Source organism: Hemicordylus capensis, chromosome 2 (assembly GCF_027244095.1).
Source record: "Hemicordylus capensis ecotype Gifberg chromosome 2, rHemCap1.1.pri, whole genome shotgun sequence".
In the NCBI taxonomy this organism is placed as follows: Eukaryota; Metazoa; Chordata; class Lepidosauria; order Squamata; family Cordylidae; genus Hemicordylus; species Hemicordylus capensis.
In genome coordinates this window covers 275,318,457-275,342,831 of record NC_069658.1, presented here as the reverse complement: position 1 = coordinate 275,342,831, position 24,375 = coordinate 275,318,457, and the positions used below count along the sequence as shown (strand labels likewise).

The 24,375-nt window shown below is 42.7% G+C and overlaps 1 protein-coding gene across 31 annotated transcripts in view; it reads left to right on the top strand.

Moving 5' to 3' along the window:
- Nucleotides 1-24,375, top strand: part of MAGI1 (membrane associated guanylate kinase, WW and PDZ domain containing 1) — a 683,050-nt gene that overhangs the window by 367,271 nt on the left and 291,404 nt on the right. For all 31 annotated transcript variants that reach the window (XM_053290563.1, XM_053290583.1, XM_053290573.1 and 28 more), the window contains exon 2: nt 1,640-1,756. In XM_053290563.1, the coding sequence (XP_053146538.1) occupies nt 1,640-1,756 (117 nt within the window). The remainder of the gene's footprint in view (nt 1-1,639; nt 1,757-24,375) is intronic.

The window sequence follows — 24,375 nt, the reverse complement described above, 5'->3', positions numbered from 1 at the left end:
AGAGACAACCGGTCATTTACCGTAATAAAGTTTCTTTCATTCAGTCAGTCAGTCAGTCAGTCAATCATTCTGTTTTGAGTGGCCTTCATTCACCCACAATGTTTTTCTTGTTAAAAAGCAAAAAGCTGCAAAAATGGTGTATTTACACAATTACGACAGTAATGAATGCACCACTGATAGACCTTAAAGGCCAAGTTGAAGACAGATCATCCTGAAGACAAACTATCTGTGTGGTCGCTAAGAGTCGACACTGACTTGACGGCACTTAATCAGTCAATTAATCAATCAATCAAAATATATAAATAGAGACAAGTTATATGAAATAAGCACAATTTGTGTAGTATTTTGTTAGCTCAACTTGTTTTTCAGGAAGCTATTTATGTGAATGTGTGAGTTTGTCACAAGGAGCAAGATCACAAAATGGAGAACTCTTCTCTTTCCACTTGTCTGTGACTTCTTAAGAGTATCCATGTGAATGATCATACCAAAAAATCATGCTGTGATACACTGCCTCTGTTTGACTTCAATCAGTTGAATCCTCTTAAACGTATTTGGGCATGAAATGGGGGTGGGTGGGTTTTACTATATTGCAAATGTTATTTGTTTGCAATTTTGCTTTCTTTTTCTTTTCTTTTTGGTTGATTGGTACATAAGTACCTGTTAACATTTGTTTGTGTTTATGGTTTTGCTTCGGGTTGGTGACTGAAATAAAGATTCAGTAATTCATTCATATCCACCTTAAGTGGCGCAGCAGGGAAATGCTTGACTAAAAGCAGGAGGTTGCTGGTTTGAATCCCCGCTGCTACTATATCGGGAAGCAGCAATATAGGAAGATGTTGAAAGATATAATCTCACACTGTGTGGGAAGAGGCAATGGTAAACCACTCCTGTATTCTACCAAAAGAAAACCACAGGGCTCTGTGGGTGCCAGGAGTCGAAATCAACTTGATGGCACACTTTACCTTTTATTCATTCATATTTGAGATGATTTGTTGGCTGCCTCTTCCACAGTTCTATTGCTTGCATTTGCCTAGTCTTACGGACTGAAATTTGTATACATTCCTTGAAGCAACTTGCAAAGCTGCAGTAACCACATCTATGAATAAAAAGGGCCTCAGGCCAAGATATAACAGTTGATTGTTGAACTGTACCCAAAGCCTGTTGCTACGAGGTATGCAAATTATGTTACTTGAGTACATTCTTATCCATATAAACTCAATCATATACTTTTGTGTCTGAAAACTGATTGCAGCTGGATCTGCTGTTACGCTGGACTGGTTGGTGCTCAGTCCTTGCTTTTGTCCAGATTATAATCTGGGCCAGATGATTATTATATAGAAGAAGCAACAGTCTCCTTTAATAACTTTTCTTTCTCCTGTTATTTCCCCGCTTTCTCTCTTTAGACAAATATGTGATACAAGGGGATGATGACTGTTTTAGCTCTAGCAGGGAGAAAGGTGGCTTATGAGACCAGGAAGATCTCTTGTTTGTAGCAAATTTTTACTTTTGTTAATTAGCCATTTCTAGAGCAAGTGCATAAAGGCAGCATATCCTAATTCAGAGAAGTTGCAGATTGCCAGTCTAATGTTAGAAATGCTAATCAATTTTCTGCTCAGCTGTGATTTTTTTTTCCCTGTAGGAAGTCGTCTGAACAAAGATCTGAGACATTATCTCAACCAGAGGTTTCAGAAAGGATCGCCAGATCACGAGCTGCAACAGACTATTAGAGATAACCTTTATCGCCATGCTGTGCCTTGTAAGTAAAATTAGCAATTCCTCTAGTGGTTTTGATGTAATAACCCACCCTCAGCCCCCCTTTGTTGGAAACGTTTCAAGATCAGACAGTGGTGTTGCTGTGTAGAGACCTGATTTTTATAGTGAGGAGACTATTGCTTTCAGTACAACTGAGAAAAAGTTGAATTTGATTTCTTAGTGGTTGCACACAATGTTTAGATGTAAGAAGTCAAGAAGCTAGTAGGCGGTAGGCCAGTGATTCAACGCACACGTTGCACTCAGAAAATCCCAGCTTCAGTTCCTACATTCTCTAAAGTCTAGTTAGGTGATGGGAGAGGCTTTTTTTGCCTAAGAACCCTGGAAAACTGCTGTAGACAAGAGTAAACAGTACTGCACTAGACAGACCGGTTGTCTGACTCTGTATAATCATGATGAATGTGGATTGTTGAAGATATTGAATTTGCTGGTCCATCCATTTTACAATAGTATAAAGTGACTGTTGTCTTCCAGATATTATTCAAAGTTCTGACCTAAAAACTCTTACTTGGCTTTGGGCTGTGTATGTCACTTCCTCCTCCTCCATGCATTGCTTGTCCGGCTGCTTCTAAAGACTGTTTAGACTGTTTAGAAACTTCAGTTAGTTCAAAATTCAACCACTAGGCTGCAAACGACATCTGAACAAAGGGAACACACATCTCACCTGTGCTTAAACAGCTTTAATGTCGCCTGGTTTGTTTCTCAGCACAGTGCTGGTGATTATATGAAAAGCCCTTCTCTGTTTGAGACCTGGGCACCTGAGGGGATTGGATACTGCTGTCATGATCCTACCTGGACACTTGGGTCATCTTCAGAGACCCTCCTCTGGGTGTTCCTGCAATCTGAAGTAAAGCAAGTAGTGACTGGAAAGAGGATCTTCTCACGTGTGGTGCCCCAATTATGGAGCTCGTTCCCTAGTGAGGCTCGTGTGATTCCACCTTAGCTATCATTTTGACAGCAGATGGAAGACTTCTCTCTCTCCCAGGCGTTTGAATCTGGAGTGTAAAGTGTTTATAATTACTGCTGGTTATGGTTATGGGGTGGCCAGATATTACCTCCGAAGTCATTTCTGGCTGCCATTTTGAGAAAGAAGCCATTTTGTGGCGTGTGTGTGTGTGTGTGTGTGTGTGTGTGTGTGTGTGTGTGTGAAATGGGGGAAACATGATGTTTTTGTGGGGAAATGGGCAAGAATCAGCATTTCAGGGGCATTGCCTGACAGTTGGGGACCCACAGAGCATGGAAAGATATCTCCCCCCACCATTTTCACAGGTTTTATCCCTTTTTTATCCATTTTTCACATCCTCAGGAACCTAACCCCTTGATTCCCATTGCCCTAATGCCCTGTTATCTGTGTTTTCATTACCTGCAGAAATTGGTGGGAATGGAACCCCCGCGGATAATGGGGCACATCTCTGCCTCTCTGTGGCAATATTTTCTAATTATATTAGCCCCCTGTATGTGGGCATATGTTTAAATAGTGAACTGTATGCCTTTTGAATCCCTTTGAATCTGCAGCCTCTTGCTGCTGTCTTCCTTGTGCACATCATCCTCTTCTTTACAGTTCCAGTATCAGAAGCAGCAAATAAAGCAAATGAGCCTAAGTTCTGTTGGAGCATTTTTCTGCGTTGCCAAGGTTACGTTTTGAAATGCTCTCAACTTGATTCTTTTCTCTGATTTATTGGACTTGACTGTGAGCTAAACTACTTTACTTTGGTTTTTAATCTCACCAAAGGCCTTGATTATAGAATTGGGGAGGGGGAGCAAATGACTTTTTGCTATTTTATTACAAAAACAAAACAGGAATGGTGATGGTGGAGCAGAGATGCTTCTGTTTGCCCCTTAATGTGAACATCTGTATGCATGTCTCAATTATATAACTAATTGACAAACCTGGAAAGGGAGTGTCAGTTGTTACCCAATGCTACCTTTACTTGAGCTATTCCTAGAAAAGCATTCTTCCCTCCTGCCCCAGGTTTCTGCAAAGAAGCTTTCTCATAGGTTTTGGATGTGGTGATAAAATGCATAGGCTTTGAACTGAATGAAGCTACTCTATGTTTGGCAGCTTGCAGTTGGGGAGGGGGAAGTCAGGAGGTTTTTCTAGGGCTGAAGATTAATCTGGCTGCCTACTAATATTTTTTATTCCTTGATACACATGACCAGAAAATCCAGCGCTCTAGGCCAATCTCTATTGCTAATGGATTATGAAGTCTTGTATTTTGAAAATGGAATTCTCTGCTGATTATGTGGTAAACATGTTAAAGGTTCACAAGGTCACTCAAACTGAGCACGCCTTGACTGTGCCTGCTGATTTGTTGTTGCTGTAATGGAAGAACTTGCTGAATTGATGATTAATGGCCAAGAATATGTAAAATGGGCTCTTTCCTCTATGTCCTGGGGGATTCATTAGAATTCCTTGTAATTTAGCTCTGACTAATGCAGTTCCATATGGTGTTGCAAAACCAAAGGAAGTATCCGCAAAATGTGACAACTTAAGAGTGGAGAGAATGGTTGGGTGAGGCCCACACAGCTGCTCCTGGAACAACAGTGAATTTTAAAATCTACAAGTCACCCAATTGCAGAAGTAGTCTTTCTGAAACTGCTTTCTGAAATAGAAAGTAACTACCTTCTGCAAAAATAAATAGCCAGAGTCCGAGTGGAACAGGCAGCTCTTGTAGTTCTTGCACTGCACTGAGCAATTTTCCCCCCCTGTGGGTATAGTGATGGAGCAGGCACATCTTGATCAGCTTTAGCCATTAAAAACTGCTTGCGATACATAAACAGAAACATGTAGCAAATACAGTTGCTTTTTTGTAATAAATGAAATTTGGGTTGTGGCCCTAAATTGCGGGGGTGGGGGAATATACTTAAGTTGTTTAAACAAAATCTGAAAGTTTCAAGGAAAGACGGAGATAGGTAGTTTCTCCAGACAGGTGGCACGTGCCAGGCCAGCTTGACAGCAGTAAGCCCATCTTGATATGTCATTTCGCAATAGAGTCAGTGCTGCCTGGCTTCACCTGGATCCACACTTGGTAATGTGATTATAAGCTTAAACGGATGTTTATTTTGCCAGCCAGTCTACCACACATCTGCTCTGGGGATATTTTGGCCATCTCTGTAGGGTTTGTTATAGAGTTGGTGCTGCTGCTGCTTTGGAGAGAAAGCTCACTATGTGTAGACTTTGTTTTTCAGATGGTGCCCTGTTCTTGTGGTGGTACTACCTCCCCTTCTCTACTAGAAATGTGCCAAATTGTGATTCGGCTGCTGAATTGCCGGGCAGGTCCATGCCTGCTCCTCTTCTGCTAGCCACCATTGCCAACATCCCAGTACTCCCCCCAGCTATTCCCAACCACCGCTGGGGCTTCTCCCAGCTGCTCCTGCATGATGCCGGCACACACATGCACGGTCAGCATGTTTGCAGATGGGTCCTGGCATAGCTGGGGAGAGTGTCGGTATGATGGCAGTGGTGGTGAGCAGAGGGGGAGCAGGTCTGGACCTGTTCTCTTACGCTTGTAAGGGGCTGTGTAAGCCCTCAGCTTTAAAAATCTTGCAGTGAAAACAGCTTATATGTTGAATATAAAGATAATTAACTATTAAAAATGTTCACCATGTCCATCAGTCAATTTCATGATTCATACTTAAATAACTGCAAATGGAGTCTCTCATTGTTCTCTTTATTGCTTTTCAACTCTACTTTATTTTTAATTGTGCAGGTTAGATTAAAGATGGACCAAATAGACAACACCAATTTATTTTTTCACATATGTATGAGTACGCATTCATTAAAGTATTCATATACTTTGTGAAAGATTAAAATGTGGTTCCATTCATTTATGTGAATGTTTCATGTAGCTTTATGAATCTTCGACCACCTTAGTAAAAGTTAACCAGTTGGATTATATTCAGGATATTTGCAACCACATTAGATACCTAGTGTAACAGATAAAGAATAATTGAAATGAGTATTTTTGTTTGGCTAACCTGTAGGAAACTCTTACAAATGCTCATACCCCTAATGTGATTCAGATTCTTAAAAAGGAAATAAAAATGTGATGCATGGCCATGCTAATGGTTGGCCGCATGCATCTCTAGGCATACCCTTGAAGGTCATAGATGAACAAAGGGACACACCAGTTCTTGCACTAAGGATCCTCACTTCAGCACCACCATCCCTTCTTACTGTTACACACTGCTATTCCGTGCTTTCTTACCATTACCCACTGCTGAAGGCTAATCTTCTGCTTTGCGTTCTGTATTCAGTTCCTCTGCTATCATCTCTACAGATTTAAAACCAGCGAGAGTGTGTGTGGTTCAAGATATGCTAGAAAAACATAATTGGCATACAGTTAGGCCATTAGCAGTTTAAAACAAACCTTAGCATCTTTACTGTATAAGATGGCAGGCTGCACATTGCATAGTACCTTAACGTCCATGCACCCCACATTGACACTAGAGACAATGCATCCACTCCCCATATAACTTCTAGCTGGACCCTGAAGACTGACAATTTTAGCAATTTGCATTAAACATGGCATTCCTAAAAGGCAATGATAAGGACAAAATAGCAACTGTGGTTTACTAGGGGCATAGAAACTGTCCTGTTAAATGTGGGCAGTGGGAGTATGCTGTACATAATTTTATGTTCTAAATAGTATGAGATCCTTCATGACAAAAAGCAGTACAAGCGCAAATGGATTAATTATATTTATTACATTATCCAAAAATACAGTACACATACAGTAAATGAATAATGAGACCTTTCATAAAATAGCATATACTTAAATTTTAGTGCTTTTGTGTTTCTTATAAATAAATTAGTGCTAGATCAGTTAGAGACTTAAGTGTATCTGTGTCCATTTGGTATTGGGAGATCATATATTGGGTACATTGATCACACATCTGATCAAAATACATTGAAAGGGTAGTCTCGCTCTATCCATCCATCCATCCATCTATCTATCTATCTATCTATCTATCTATCTATCTATCTATCTATCTATCTATCTATCTTTTTATACTGCCTGGTATATACATCCCTAGGCGGAGTACAAAACTTAAAATATTTAAAAGTCAACACAGATTATACACGAGACACAATAAAAACAGCTAGCTTAACCTGCGCAGAGCATCTGCATGCTAGTACTTGATTGCTCCCCTCACCCCGTGCCACAGCCCCCCCTCACCTCAGAGATCTCTCCACCCTCACCTGAGCTGCACTCCTGCTCCTCCTCCTCCATCCCATTGCTTCCATATCTCTCACCAATTCCATCCCTGCTACCCCTGCTTACCCCTGCTAACTTGGCAAAGAGGCACCTTTTAACGAGGTGATTCTCTTTATTTAGCAGGGGGAGAGTAATTGGCCCTATCCACCCCCAGCACAGTACCTCCAGTGACTGCTGCTGGTGTCTGTCTTATGTTTCTTTTTAGATTGTGAGCCCTTTGGGGACAGGGAGACATGTTATTTATTATTTCTCTGTATAAACCACCCTGAGCCATTTTTGGAAGGGTGGTATAGAAATAGGATGAATAAATAAAAATAAAATCCCTTTACTCCATCCCCCTCACCCCTCTTGGTCATGGCTACAGCATTGCTGGTGCCTATTGGCCAAGCTGCAGCCCCCTATCCCCAGAGACCTCCCCACCCACACCTGAGTCTCGCTTCTGCTCCTTCCCACAGGAGCAGCAGCAATAGCAGTTGACCGAGCCTTTCATTGCTGCTGCCACCACCATGGCTGCTTGTTTCCCTTAGGCAGCTGACAGGTCCAGGCCCATCCCTTGCCTTCCTGCCTCCCTCTGCCAATGACCCAAACAGCAGCATTGGTTGACTGGGCCCTTCCTTGCTGCCACCGCCACCATTGCCACTTGTTCCCCTCAGGCCACTGACAGGCTCGGGCCCATCCCTCGCCCCATTCTTTCTCTCTTCCTCTTCTTTCTTTTTCTCTCTTTCTCTCTCCTACACTCGCTCTTCCCCTCTGTCTTTCTTCCTCCTCTCTCCCCCCCACCTTCCTGAGAACAGATCTTGTTTCCTCATCTAATTCACACAACGGCAGCCTCCTTCTGCTGAAGGAGCTCTTTCCTCCTCATGATCCCTCTCTTTGCAGACCTCTACCCACTATCCTTTTATGTGTAGAGATTCATCTCTACAATCAAGAACATCTTCCAACCAGTAACAGTTGCATTCCAATTGACGTTAACCATCACAGTCTCCTCCTCCCTATCTGCATATAGAATCCCCACTGACCAATCACCATGGTGACACAGGCTCCTCCTCCTCCCTATCTGCATATGGAATCCTCACTGTCCAATCACCATGGTGCTTCTGCTGGTGCACAGCCTCCTCCCTATCTGCATATGGAATTCCCACTGCCCAATCAGGTGCTTCTGCTTGCGAACTCTCGTGAGAGCTGACACGCATGGGATTAGCCACGGGTATGCCTTAGAGAATTAGATATAGAGATATAGAGAGAAATCGTATAAAACAGTTATTAAAACAAACTATTAAAATTATTAAAATTCTAATTAAAAGCTTGTGAACTATGGAGTCTTGGGGTCTTCCTGAAAAGGAAGGAGATGCTCTTATTTCAAAGAGGGAGCATATTCCGAAGCCCTGAGGCAGCCACAGAGAAAGCCCGGTCCTTCAGATAAGCTGTCAATTTTTCTATCATGGTAACATACCATGCTTTGGAAAGCCATTACTCAATTAGCAGCAGGGATGGATGGATGTTTGTGTGGCACTTAACAAATTACCTACAAGACTCCTTTGTTTAGGACAAGCAGAGGCTGGGAAGTTGCACAGTGGTAGGAGGGCAGAAAAAGAGCTGCACCATCACAGAGAGACTGCTACAAAGTTCTGCCAAAGGCCTGCCCCTCAGCCAAGTGTAGGGAAAAGGGAGCGTATAATCCTCAAGGTCATATTTCTGAAAGACAAAAAGTACTTTTGAAGGGAGGAGAGAGCAGTAACAAGAGCTCTCTCCTCACATTCTGTGCACATTCAGCTTCAGGCAAGCCTTTGGCTGAGCTCCACCAAAGCCTCCCAATTTATTTTATTAAATAAAATAATAATTTAGTATTTTATTAAATAAAATAATAAAAGGGTGCAGCTCTTGTTCCACCCTTCTAATGCTGCAGAACTTGTAGGCCAGCTTAACAAAAGGTAACAAAATATCCTTTATTAATAAAGAATAAAAATATGAATAAAGTTAACAAAATAGTCAAAGGTGTTGCATGCAGCAAATAACCTTCTCATTGGTTACACTAAAAACACCTATCCCCACTCTCACCTGAGTCCCCAGAATCAGTCCCCCGCTAGCGTCCCTCCGCTCCTGCTCTTTCTCCTCGCAGGGCCTGAGCGGCTCCCAAATGAAGCTCCAGTGCTGCCTCCACCTGGAGCAGCAGCAGCAGCAGCAGCAGCAGCAGCAGCAGCGTTGCCACCACCTCTGAATGGGCTCATCATCTGCTGCCTACACGTACCACCCAATGTAGTGGTCGCCAGGTGCACGCGAGATAGAGTATGCAAGCAGGAGAAAGTGTGTGCGCTCCCGCAGTACCCTCATCAGGCTCTGCGTGCTCCAGGCCGGTGTGTGGCTTTCCCCCACCTCCTGGATTTTTGAGGATGGGACTTGAGTCACATGAAGACCCTGAGGGAAAATCTTGCGCCTCCTCTCTACACACACACTTTCTGGGTTTTTGAGCTGTTCAATAAAATAAATTAAATTTTTTTTGAGAAGGTCTCTTCTTGAGTGCTTTTGACGAAGAGGTTGTAGCAAGAGAGGAGCCCTGAGAGAGTCCCCCCCCCCTTTGCAAATGGGAGGTGTTAAAATAACATAAAATGGTCTCTAGCATATTTTTTTTGGTGTGTGTGTGTGGGGGGGGAGGTTAGCAACAGAGCCCTGAGAGAAATTCTCCCCCATTTTTTGAAGGGAGAGATGTCACATAAAATAGGTATATTTGAGAGGGGGTTAGCTCAAGACACACAAGAGATGTCCTCCTCAAACTATCATGTATAAAGAAATGTATTGTACTGGGCAATAAAGTACTAGTGCATAGATGCTCTGCATGGGGGATTGCCGGCAGGGAATCAGCTCTGTGGAGGCCAGGTGAGTGGCTAAGGCGATCCCCCACTGCAGGGGGTGCTGGGAGCGGTGCTGCTGCTCAGAACAGCATTCAGGTGCGGTGAGAGAGGAGGTAAGCACCGATTGATTTACTCTTAAATGTGCCTCTCGCCATGCACTCCCACCCGGCGGTGCCCACACCTGCCACTACTGGGCTAAAGCTAGTATTAATTAAAAGTCATACATCTGGACAAGTAAACACTTTCGAATTATTACTAGCTAACCCGCACAGAGTATCTGTGGGGTCTTTGGGGCTGGCTGTTCCCCCCTCCCTCCCTCCCCACTCTCCCTCCCCTTCTCTCCCTCCATTCTGCCCCACACACTTGCCCTCCCCCTCCCCCACACTCTCTTGCCCTCCCCCTTGCCCCACGCTCTCTTGCCCTCCCCCCTCCCCCACGCTTTCCTCCCCCTGCATTTTATTTTACTTTACCAGGCAGCGGGCGGCCAAAAAGGGACACGCTGCCGCCATTCCTCCTCCCGGGCGGCGAACAGGGAAGTCCCGCTGCCCGGTTCCCTCCCACCCCAGCCTCCCACCTTTGTCCGAGCCACCTCCGCTCTCAGCATTTTGGCATATATGGCAAAATATTCAAATAAAAACCTTTTACTGGGTTTTTTTTGCCCAAATCACATTAATCCTGTCACAATTACACTGAACAGGAACATAGGAAGCTGCCTTATACTGAGTCAGACCATTGGTCCATCTAGATCAGTATCGTCTACACCAGGGATTCTCAAACTTGGGTCCTCAGGTGTTATTGGACTTCAACTCCCATAATCCCCAACCAAAGGCCACTGAGGCTGGGGATTATGGGAGCTGAAGTCCAATAACACCTGAGGACCCAGGTTTGAGAATCCCTGGTCTACACTAACTGGGAGCAGCTTCTTTGATACTTCAGGCAGGTCTACCAAGATATGCCAGGGATTGAACCTGGGGCCTTCTGCATGTAAAGCATACCATGAAATATGGCACCATCATCAATGGTCGCATACATGAGTCTTCCATCCAGGACTGACCGCACCAAGACCTTCAGCAAGATGGCTGGGCTTCTTGGAGGAAGAGCGGGATATAAAATATAAATATAAATAAATAAATTCTCTCTCTCTCTCTCTCTCTCTCTCTCTCTCTCTCTCTAAAAAAAAAAAAAAAAAAACTCATGTGCCCTTTTACTGTGGTCTAGGAATTGGGTGAACTGCCCAGTAGATGACACGTTAAGTAATTTTGTACTAGAATATATGTATAAATGGAAGTATGTTAATGATCCTGGCAACCTCAAATAGCCTATTAATGCCAGACATGTTTGAATTAGTTTTGTAAAAAGCCAGACTAACCACTGCCGGCAGATTCGGTTGCCCCAGTGGGTGCCAGGGTTCAGGCACGCTTGAACCAGGCCCGAACTGGACCAGGGGGTTCAGCTTGACCTTGAGCTGAACTGGACCCAGTTCAAGGTCAAGCCCTCAAACCAGCTCGTAGTCGAGCCGGTTTGCACATCCCTAGTCAGCAATGTAATACCTATTCCAAAACCGTTACGTTGCAAAATGTATGCTTTTGAAAAATTGATGGTATCAGGAGGAACATATAATTGTTTAGAACTAAATACACTTTAGGTTTTTCACAGTTTAAGTGTGTTACATTTAAAGTTTTAACTATTTTGAGTTGCACATTGTGTTTCTGGCCAGTATAATACACAGTTGTATTTCGAACTACAAATGCCTTCAGGGAAGCTCTGAAAATCCTTTTTCCTTGAGACTGGAAGAAATCTGTTTTTGAGTTGTAACACTTTTGCACTGGACATTGCTTTGAGTAAACATTAAGAACTTTGCTAACAATTCGCAACATGCTGTATTGTCCTGTGGCTCTCTACTATTGACACTTTTCCTGGTGAGTTACTGCACATGTGATGACATCATCTCTGTATAATTAGCTAAAGTACAGTATGCCCAGCATTCTAGTTGTTTGTGGCAAGAGTGAGTGAGGCTGCTGTGACCTAACTGTGCTCTAGGAGAAGCAATTGTCCCCAGAAGTCGCATTACTTGAGATAACCTCTCGGGTCAGTCTGTGTGAGTGTGGCTCCAAGCAAGGAAGCATGACCAACAAAGTGCCTTGGGCAGTGTTTTGGATAATGGAAAATGTTCCATTGGTGATCTTTTTTTACCTATAATATTAAATAGATAAACAATTATCGTTCGTCTAATTTGCTGCCCTTAAAACCTGGGGCCACCGGTGATCGTCTAGTTCACCTGTATGGTCAGGCTAGCCCTGGGCTTAATGTTTAGGCATGGCTTCTGTTTCCATGTAGGCTTTATTGAGACTTTGTAGCATAAGAAAAAAAGAGATAAAATAATTATACAAACTAAGTGGAGGCAATCAATGTGAAAGATAGGAATGAAACTCTTATTTGATGCTATTTCTTAGTACTTGGAAAGACCTAGTTGTTGACCCCTCTTGGAACAGTCTCCCCGCCACTTGCTGTTGCTCCAAGCAGTGTTCTCTCTAATTTTTTTTCACCTGTGCACGGAATGACCTTTGTTCTTGGTGGCAGTATCAAGGCAGTGTGTGCACACATGCATTCAGAGTGGGGCCTTCCTGCTTCAACCTGAGCGGGATCTAAAATTAACTGAGCAGACCTCAAAAATCTTGTGTATGTGCCTACATGTGCACGCCTTAAAGGGAACACTGGCTCCAAGGCTGCTGTTCTAGCTCTTCCTTCTGCTGTAAATTCCTATTCTAGATACAGGGAAATGCAGAACACCTAAGATATATATACCAGTCCTGCCATGTCCAAACCAAGTTAGTTAATTATTTCACCCAATTTATCCTAGCTTCCTAAGCAGCTTATCAAAAGGGAACATTTTTACAGTATCTTTATCACCCATTAATGTATGCAAAGATAAGTTTAATCACACTATACTCTCCCAGGAGTTCTCTGAAGCTATTGAGGGATTGCTTAGCATTTTGCCAGCGCACAGGAAGTACTAATGTGCCATGGATAAATTAAAAGAAGGCATTTTTTTTTAAATTTAGTGCACAGTAGAGATAGCAAAGTCTCTTCCATTCCCATCAGCTATATTTCACAGAAGGAAATAGCTAATCCTGATAGTCTGAAATGTTCCAAGTCAGGATTATTTACAATATCATCCAAACCAAGGGCTCTGATTTAGGAGGTGAGCTTTCCTAGGGAAACACAAACAGTTGCCTGGAGAGGCTCAGGCTTCTCTTCCCACCCATTGTGTCTTGAGTTGGCCAGGATTCAGATTGCTGAATACAGTGTTGTCCTCTTCCAGCTTTTCTGTTTAAAAGTACAGAAATCACTCTGTTCCCTAGTCCTTGTATTGATTGTTGGTACTGTGGATCATTAGGGAAACTGTGGTTTATTTCTGTATATACCACTGTGAGTTTAGGGTTAAGTACGTTTGTACTTAATTCGAATTAATTCCCCCATATCCGCCAAAAGCGTAGTCTCAAAGTATGGCAACCATCATGCATCTAAGCAAACATGCTAACATGCTTTTGTTGGAAAGCGTTATATGAATATAGTTGGGGAGGAAGGTTTGCATGTAATAGTAATAGAGAGGTGTGTGTGTGTGTGTGTGTGTGTGTGTGTGTGTGTGTGTGTGGAGGGGGAGGGGGAGGGGGAGGGTTTATGGACCATAGAGACGACTTTTATCTCAGAGATCAATTGCACCATTTAAGTACCTCACTGTCCCTGCTGCCTGGATTGCAGTGTTTTAACCCACACTTTATCTGTGCTGGGCTAGAGCCAAAGCTGGCTGTGCAGTCCATATCATAAGTTTGTCCTCTTTGATGGGTTTCCTGGGGAAAGGGCTAGCTAGATATCTTTCCATAAGCTTCTTGCTCTTCGTCTGTTTATGCTGCATTACAGAGCAAGAACAGGTAGACACCATCTAGGCAAGGTATAGGTTTGTGGCTATTTCCTGTTTTGAATGCTGTGATTACTATTATCTTCCTGTGTTTCTCTTACATGTTTCATTGCCCGAGACTGATCCACCATGTGATTTACTCTCTTCTTTAACATTATTATACTTTACTTTTCTGGCTAGTGCATTGTGCAAGATTTTACTTTTTAAGTTTTTGAGCAATAGAAGTCTCTCCATCTGCTTGCCCACATAATTTAGAACCGCTGCTACTTGAAACTGGCCAAAGATTAAAAGAATACAACCAAGTCGGAGTGAACCCCCTCTCCAGTTCAGCTCACAGTGTTGCTATATATTGTTTGCCAGACAGCTTCCAAGTAAGTAGTGTGGGATGGTGGTTTAGGCATCTTTGTTGCTTTATTAATTCCCAGTGTTCTTTAGTTTGTGCTTAGTAATTATGGGAGCGAAAGGGTTCAGAAGATTGCTTTGTCCTTATTGTGAGGAATCTGCAGTGGGTATTCAAGTGGCTTTAAAAGGTACTAAGGTTGAAAGTCGGTGAGTAAGAGGGAGAAGTTGCACTCTAAAGCACAGTGATTAATGCTGCTTCCAATATGAAAAGCATTATGGATCTGTGGCTCAGACAAACATTCTTTTTCAGAAATATTTGTTTAGGTTGGGGTGATAGGAAGAATTCAGCTCAGATAACTATTCTAAGTTAAATAGGTGTCTCAGATGGGGGAACAATGGTTTCCAAGCGGCAGGAGTTGAGGAAGCCCTCTCCTTCCTTTAAAGTCCACCCATCCAGCACCATTAAAGGTTTATAGCAGAGTGTTGGCAGTCATTCCAGAATCTCTGGATAGTCAGCTGTGGGAGGCATTGCTTTTCTCTTGGAGTTCTGGAGCAATTCAGAAGTAGAGGCAAACATGATGGGATAATGGAGAATAATGGCTGTGAATCAATAGAACTTTCCCTTCTAGACCTCCTAGCTTCCAGTGTTGTCATGTCTTTTCCCTATCCCTTTTCCTTTTCTTCTCTTATCCCTCTAGTTTTTTTCTTTTCTCCATGTAGCTGGTTTCTTTTTAAATTTTCTTTTAAGTCCGCATCTCTCAAATTGTAAACTCATATCTCTCTTTCTCTCTCTCTCTCTCTCTCTCTCCCTTCAGTTTTCTTCCCCTGGTTTATCCAGGCTTGGATCTTGTAGTTGCACACGTCCACTGCAGTCTTAAGCACACTTGCCAGGAAGTAAGTCCATGGATCTCACTGGGGCAATTTCACATAAACATACAGAGGTGCAGACTGTCTGCTGTATTATATGACAGGAGTGGACAATTAGAGAGCTGTAGAAGGCCCTTTCCGAAGTCATAGCAAATTTTGGGTATATTTTAACATAATGTTCATGTTCTGTGTTAATACCTTCTCATATTTTCTGATGTTTTTCTAATTTTCTGGTCATGTTTTAAAAACTACCTGTGTGACCATGAGTAAGCTACATTTCTAAATATGCCCAGTGAGCTTCATGGCTATGTAGGGATGCCTGGATCCAGGCTTCCCTAAGGTAAAGTGTGCCGTCAAGTCAGTTTTGACTCCTGGTGCCCACAGAGCCCTGTGGTTGTCTTTGATAGAATACAGGAGGGGTTTAACATTGCTGCCTCCCATGCAGTATGAGATGATGCCTTTCAGCATCTTCCTATATCAGTGCCACCCAATATATTATCAGCAGGGATTCAAACTGGCAACCTTCTGCTTGTTAAACAAGCATTTCCCCACTGTGCCTTAGTCCAGTGGAAAAGTGTGTGTGTGAGAGAGAGAGGCAGGAAGGGAGGGAGAGGTGCATTTCATACTAAAATTAATTAACACATAAAGCAAATATTTCAATTTTGCTCTTGGAATGGGGGGGGGGGAAATATCTCTGCTTTAGTCATAGCATTCTGAATATATCCATAATCAATGTCCTCGTTGAATAATTAGAATCTTGAATTATGAAGTTGAGATTGCTGGGAAGTTGCCAGAGCATATTTGTTTAAAAGTGTGTGTGTGGTGGGGGGGGGATTCTTACCCTGATAGCCTTTTAAAAGGCATTCTAATGGCCTGGTCTGCACTTAATTAGTGATTTAAGAGCAGACACATCTGTTTCACTGAGGATTGTGAAAATTATCATTATTTAAGTGGCAATGCATAATAAATGGCCTTTGAAGGGCTATTGCATCTTTAAAACGAGACCTGTATTGTTAATGGACTGGATAGACTTTGGAAATGTGCAGAAAATGAGTCTTTTGCAAACACTTTGAGCAGAATCATAGAGATTGTTGGGCTCAGTCTTGGTCAGCTCAAACGTCTAAGATGAAGATGATTAGTAAGCTACATTTCTTAGCAACTCAGTTTATAGGTGGTTCCTCCCCCACTCCCACCCCACCTCTAGCCCTAATGTTACTGGTATGCTACTGAGCATATTAGCTCCTCACCGGAGTGTATACCCAGAAATGCTGGCAATATGATTGTGGTGTATGGTAGAAAGTTACATTACTAGTGGTGAAAGAATAGCAAGATATGGGCAACCAAATCCCATGCATATTGGTAGGGATGCACACTAAATGGATTTTGCATTTTATTTCGAGCTCGAAACAAAATACAAATGGCTGAAACGTTCCATTGAAACAGCAGTTTAACCTATTGTTTCGATGAAACAAAACTCGAAACATTTCAAGTGTTCTGGCCATAGTGAGCAATGGGGAAACTTGAAACACCCCATCTTTCCCCATGGTTAGCTCCTATGGACATCATAGGATCCTATGGGGGTTTAGGGGGAAAGGTTAAAAATTTATTAAAAATCACTCACTTGCCCACTTCTTTTGTGGGTTGGGTGGTAGATAGTACCCATCATGCCCTACCACACAACCTACTAGTTGTCGCTGGGGCTACCCATGGAGAGCAATGGGGTGTTTTGAGTTCCATTGTTCTCTATGGCTGGAACAAGTTGCACTCAGAGTGCACACATACGCATACGCTTTATTTATCAATCAGTCAATCAATCAATCATATTTTTATACTGCCGATATGTAAATCTCTAGGCAGTGTACAAATCCCAACGTTAAAATCACAGGTTAAAATACATAAAACACGATAAAAACAATATAAAACAAAGTATTAAAATTATTTAAAATTCTAATTAAATGCTTGCAAGAACAGGGAAGTCTTGAGGGTCTTCCTGGCAACACAGAGAAGGAGATGCTCTTATTTCAGTAGGGAGCATATTGCAAAGCCCTGGGGTAGCCACAGAGAAAGCTCAGTCCTGAGTTGCTACCAGACGAGCTGGTGGCAACCGTAACTGGACCTCTCCAGAAGGAAACAGTTGTTTTGCAATGCATTTTGCAACCCTGCCTTGAAAAACACCACAGAAACACACAGTAAAAGGGAATCTGTCCCTCTCAACACAGATCACACATTTCAAACACAGTCCAAATATGCCCCCCCCCAAAATCACTGACCCAGAATCCACTACTAGCCACAGTTCCTGCGCTGTAGTAACATCATCAGCACAAGCTGCTCTCTCACACACAATTATTACTCCTTACATCCTAGCATTGCAACAGTTGCCTCAGCAGCACCCTTAGCAGCAACTTAACTAGAGCAACTTTAGCCACATTTTGAATGAGTACAGTACACCTTGCAATGAAGATTTCAGAGCAGACCAGAGCAGTGAATGAAGCACAAGTTAGACTCAAGGCTGGACATGGAGCTTATCACAGCAATCAACAAGAAATGTTACACAAACACACATCTGTCACTGTCCATTTCTTGCTCCAACACTATCTCACAAACAAAACAAACCAGAATGCCAATGGGGGCACAGCCCTTGACAACACTTGATTTGTATGATAACAAGCCAGCTAAGAAGCAAGGAAATCTCAAGCCAATTGTAAGCCAGTGCCAGAAAACCAAATCCCCAAGCAAGGGGAAAACAGGCCTCCAAAATTGCACTTGAAAAGTTAAAAAAATTTCAACTTGAAACAGGGTTTGTTTATGGATTGATTGATTATTAGATTTTTATACCGCCTTTCATTATAACAATTTCAAAGTGGTTTACAAAACATTTAAAACACGATAAAACTATAAAGCAAATACCCAATGAAATATTAAATTGGAATATAAAGATACAGATTTAATTAAAAGTTTATAAAACATACACTATTAGACCATATAATATAGAGCAGCTGCAACAAAAGCAATACTCATATAAAAGCGTGGATAAAAAGCCATGATTTCACTTGTTTTCTAAAAACTGTGATGGAAACTGAGGAGCAGATGCCCACTAGAAGAGCATTCCAAAGCCTCTGGGCAATAATTGAGAAGGCGCTGTCCTGCATGCACGCCTGCCGAGCCTCCCTCATTGTCATCAAGCGGAGCAGAGCCCCCACTGATGACTTTGTCATGTGGGAGAAACCCTTGGGAGCAGGCAGTCCCGCAGATATCCAGGGTGCAAACTGTTATGGGCTTGTTGTTTCAAGCGCAAAACACTCAAGGCACAACCCTACATCCCCTACATTAAATCCTAGGGAGCCTATGCAGACATAAAGAAGAGGCATCTCTTAACTTTGAATAAGAGAGTTTTTGTGAGATTCAAGGCTGCATGCTCTGTTCCCCTGTCCCAGGGTTCCTGTTGTTCGTGGATGAAGTTCATAGTCTGAACCTGGTTCCCAATACTGGCTAAGTCATTTGTGGAAATGCTACTTATGTACATACATCTCTCAATATAGAAATTCCTTGTCTGTCAATGAATGGATAAATGTTTTTCATAGGAAAGTGCTGTGCTTATAGGTCATATAAAAAGCCCATTTGTGGTTCTGGTTTCTCATATGCACGACAGCAACATGTATGAACCTGCCCTGAAAGACACTGCTTGACAAAATGACTGTAGATTATTCTGCTTGGCTTGGAAGCTCACTTGTCTGTGTGCTTTCCACAAGGATTGTGTGTCAAATTTCAGCCCTGTCAGAAAACCAAAGTGATGGTTAAATATTATCCACTAGAATGTAAAGTGAGAAGAGAAGGCAAAACACTGACCCTTTAATCTGAAGTGAGCCATCTGTGTTTGATTTCCACATCTTGCTGAGTTTTCAGTTAATGTGAATTCACAGTTTGTTTCTCCATTTGGTGCTCCCACATGCTAAGTGAATTGGTTCCAATATGTACTTATGAAACACAGAGAGGTCTGCTGCAGCCGTTTGCTTCTGCCTAAGAGCATTCTTGTTTCAAGTCTGCCATAAGCATCAAAACTCAAGCATTTCTTGCTCAATGGTGCTCAGTTGCAGATAACATCAGGATGTTTTGGAGGTGTTCCTTGCCTTAAAAAAATTGGGGAACTGTAGAGATCTGTGATAGAGGATGAAGTGATTTTTGTTCAAGTTTCCTCAGGCATATTCAAATTAATTGTTTATTATTTATATATTGCTTTGCCAAAATGACAAATTCTCAAAGTGGTTTACATAGCAAAAGATATGAGAAAAGGGTTCCCCATGCCAAAGGGCTCACACTCTAAAACATATCCACCCTCCTGCTCACCCACCCACCAGCAACAGTCACTGTAGTAGAGACACTATGCTGGGTTGAATAGGGACCATTGCTAGCTGCCTGCTAAATGGAAGAAAGCCCACTTGGAAAGGTACTTCTGTGCAGGGTCTATATGTCTATGCTGTTGTTTCTTCAGCAGTTTTGTTGATAATATGCAAGTCAAATCACCAGCTCTTCTCGATTCTAATACATGGGTGTGGGTTTTTTTAAACACCACCACCACAATTCTATTGGTAGTGTTCTTGTAACCAGTATAAAGCTTGGGATTATATAAAAAAGACTTTGGAAGTGGGATTGCATTTTGCTATGGATTGCCTGCCCTGACACCGACAAAATGAAAGCCCTGTTCCAGCAACAAACAGACAATGCAAGACTTGGAAGTCATATTCTCCATACAGGAGTATGGAGTCATATGGAGTATGGAGTCAGGACAGAGTATGGAGTCATAGTCTCTATATAGGAGGAGAGGGGAAACATCTTTGTGGGGACATAAGCCATGACTGTCCTGATTTCTCATATTAGTCTTAGGTTAAGATATGGACATGCTGGCATCAGAAGCAAATGCAGCCATATAGTCTGTATATCAGGGAATGCTGTGTGCCAACATTAGGCCACAGCACACACTGGGTTTTGTGAATATATCCTGACTTGCCATTATTTGGAGGAGAGCTGCTTGGCCAATTTTCTGTCCAGACTCGTCAGAAAGGATTGCATTTTAGTTGGCGTGCAACCATCTAGTGCAATTTGTGGTGCATTTTCTGAGCAAAGAGGGAATACTAGTTTGCTATCCTTTTCTTCCAGTTTAATGTAAAGATGAGGAGAGGAACAAGACTGGAACATAGAAAAGAGGAAGCCTCTGTGGTAATATTCTGGTCATATAATGGTCAAATTTATTAAGGCCCAGTTGAGTTGGGTGACTCTTCTTCATGGGCAACTGAACCAGTTGCATCAAGACAGCTAAAGCAATTCTGCAGGCCAGTTTACTGTAAAAGTAACCAGACTGCCCATAATGACCGACTGTCAGTCATTATTAATCTGTGTTGGTCAGGGTGGACTCACTCACCTGCTACTACTTTGAGATGGCCCAAAGGACTCCGCTGCCTTTCTACTGCTTTGTGGGAATGAATTGTCCTTTGTTCATCTGTCCTTTGTTACTCAGTATTCTTTCCTTGATCTCCTACCTGACCGGAAGCATCAGTTACTTAGAATTTGATACTACACTGAGGAGCATGGAATTTTATTTGTAGATCTGCAATGGTTCTTAAGAAGTTGTTTGATTTTACTGACACATTTGCTTTTCCTTTTAAAGAACTATTGAAAGAGTATTCTGCTCTTCTGTTTGTAGATATGTCACCTAAAGTGTGAGGGATTGCTCACACCAAGCAGGATAGTGTTTATCTGAGGGAATGAAGGCAAGTTGTCCCTAAATATCCATAACACCTGTTGTCTTTGAAAGCTACCCCCTGCTCTTGTCATAGAGCACTGCTGGCCAACTGTTCTTATAAGTATACTACAAGTCAAGTTCAGTGTGTGAGAAATGCCATTCCAGGGAACACTAGTACATCTGCAGACTCACCACATCCCATTGCTTTGGTGTAGTTTTGCCTCTGACCTAGTGAACCAGCAATGCATAAGAAGAAAACCTGAGTCTGTGCTGTAAGTAGACTTGCAGGCCTGCTTGTTCCTGTCTCTAGATGTGCCACAAAACCCTGTGGTCTGTGCAATGTGTGGCAAGCAAACCACAACCACCCATGCCTTATAGAGAAGGTAGCTTCTTTCTTGGCTAGTGTAATGCTGTATTGCTTAGCTGGAAGTGGGGGCAAAGATTCTGCAAGAATTGGCCACCAAATTAATGTGGTGCTTCTGTAGGTAAGGGATGGAAGCAGCAATTAGTATCCCCATTCTTGGTCTCCACAGGGATCAGCCACATCAGTAAGGAACAGTGAGCTGTAAGTGAGAGGGGGGTCCGCTTTTTCACAAAACTTTTGACTGTGGTCAGAAGTGTTTCTCTTTTGGCAGTTGGTTGGTGTTGCTCAGAAAGTGGGCAAAAGTGTTTTGTCTATTCAGTGACTGCAGCGCTAATTTTTGGATTCCCACAGGATTAATACTACACACCTTAATTCTTGAGGGCTGCCACCCACTCAGTAATCCCCCAGACCACCCAGCTAGTCCAGAAAATCAGCCTTTGAACTATGATTGAATTTTCCTTGTCATCTGAAATGTATTAGAATCTTTGTTTCCTTTAGAAAACCTATCCTTTGCTGTTTGTAGGGAAATGGAGAGAGAGCATACCAGATGCAGACACCTGCTGACTTCTTACAAATCTGAACAGTCACTGTATAAAACATTGCAGTCTGTCCTCCCTCCCTCTCTAGCTTTTTCAGTATTTTTTATTTAAATGATACACACACACATAGGTTTTTAATAAAAGTCCTTCTGGGGAGTGGAAAACAGATGGGAGATACAGGTTAGAGAGAGGTGCAGAGGTCTACCGAAAAGATTTGAAGAAAATAGATTTTCTGGTTTTGTTCAAATAAAGTGCTGCATTTGCCACAGACACACAGACACACGCATACATACATATACATGCATTCTCTGCTTCTGTTGCCTTGCAAACGAGGGCAATACCATTCCAACACTTCCCTGGGCGTTCTCTCAAACAAAGGCATGGAGAAAATTTAGGAGAGAGATGAAAATCTGTTTGTTGGTATTTCACATTTCAACATACACAGGTGCTTTTTAAATCCCCCTGGCCTATATCGTTGGCACCTCCAGGAATAGAGGGAGTTGTGATGTAATGCTCGTTTTCTCACACTCCCAGCTTTAAACACAGATGGAAGTTGTTGTCATGTGTTAGAAATGTCACCAATAATATAAAAGGCAGGCTCCTGCATATTCCCTTTTTGTGCTGTCAGCTGCCGCCACCAGCTTATTCTTCCCCTCTCAAGCCCCTTTTTGTCATGTGGCAGAAGCTCTGATGCAAGTAAGCCCCGACCACCCCCACTGGTCCCCCCCCTCCTGCTTGTGAGCCGTGCAGGTTTTTTTTTTTATTCCCCCCTTTTACTGCAGTGCTGAGGATCATTACATACCACGACTTTAGAGACAAGACCTCACAAAGGAAGGATTAATCTCGTGGTTGTGCTTGAATTTCGAAGGACTCAGGCAAGTTGGAGCTGTGTGTGTGGGGTGGGGATCCTCTCTTTTGAGATGCTGAGACAATAAATGTTAGAGCAGCAAGTGGTGTGAGCTGTGCCAGTGCTTACTGTGCTTACTGTGCCAGTGCTTACTGAGCCAAAAGCCCAGGTTCCTTCGCTTCAAGGGAAGGAGTAGAAGCTGGCGGGGGTAGGGGGTGGAGAGGAAGGCTGAGAGCGGCAGGCAGTGGGGGTAGTGCTTGCTACCCAGTCTGAATCCAGCCTGGGAGGGACAGATGGCTAGTGCTGCTTTTTTAATTCATCAAGCAGGCTTTACGTGAGGCCCATTGGTGAGTGGGTGCACTGTGAAAAGAGGGGTCAATGGGCACGAATAGGTTGAGATCAGGACCAGATGCCTGCTGAACAATGGGGCTTTTGAGTGAAATGCAGGGGGAAGCGTGGCGCTCGCTTTGTCTTGCCTCCGCATTGCAGGTTGGAATTGGGCAGCTATATTTTAATGAAGTGCATTCCAAAATGTGGTCGTCAGTCTGTGTGGTGTTTTTTTCCCTTCTCCCCAGTGGAGGGAGGAAAAAACGAAACATGTCAAAAGGGGCTTGGAGGAGAGGAGGGGGATGCAAGCTAGCAGCTGATGGATTGAATAGTGGAAGAACAATGCTGTCTCAGTGTTGGTGGGGGAGAGAGGGGCAGAAACACCATTCACACACCCCTGTGCATATTAATAGGGTACAGCAGGTGTTGCAAAAACTATGTTCCTGCATTTTGTTCTGCCGGCAGCTTAGCCAGCGGACAAGGGGTGTATTTGGATTGGGGCTGGGCGGGCAGTGGAATTCTTGTGGTGAGGCAATTCGGTTGGAATAAAAAATGCAGTTGCTCTTCAGGCATCACTGTGTATTTTAACTAGAAGGGGGAGAAAAGTCACATTTCCAGTTCTCACATGAAATCTGTCTATACGTAAATGAGAGCCCTTTGGTTTGGTGGCAGGAGTCTGTGTGTGTGAGAGAGAGGGGGGGGCACTTATAGAAAGGAGCTTGGATCTGTGAGGTAGACAGCTGTGAGCTGCTACGTTGATCGCCTGCTTTGGGTGCCTGATTCTGGCTAGCAAATGAGTGAAGCTGGAGAGGTTGGATACTTCTTAAAGGGGCAGCAGAGCTGTGTAGTTGTAAAGCACGATAATATCAAACTAGTAGGTACATGATGGAATTAGGGAGATGAATGTCTTTTAGGAATGGTGAGTTTGTGCTGTCTCGTCAGAAGACAGTAGGCAGATGCAAAATGAAGATAGATACCTTATTGACTGAAGAAATCAAAATGCATCTCATGCTTGCTGTTATAAATTACATTTGTTTTCCTGGTGATATGTATAGGTTCAGAATGCTTTTCTTTTGGGAAAAGAGATAATATTCATCTCTATAACCTAAATAGTTACTATTATTATAATAGGTACTAATAGGTACTACTATTACAATGGGCAATTGTATGAGGGCAAAATTGACATAAATAAATTCTTGGGGCTGGCATGTCTTCTCTCCCATTAGCAGACTGGCCACCATTGTGAAATATTTTGTGCATCATTCCATTTCACTCTTTCAAGACTCAAAAGAGCCAAGGGATTCCTTACATATAACATTCTATGGTATAATCTTTTTTTTTCATTGCAAAATATAATACACCATTAAGAATCATATCTGACAGGCAGTTCCTATGCTGACAATTATCACAAAGTGATTAGATGCTAAACAGTCCTGTGTTTCTTCTCAGAGATCACATTTGCTTTATTTTACAAGGTAACGCTCCAGAATGTTTGTGTGAGAAGACTTGTTTGAGTGTGTGTATGTGTTAAGCATAGTGTGACAACAAAGTGAATATACTTGGCAATGAAAACAGAAATAATACTCCATGGCACA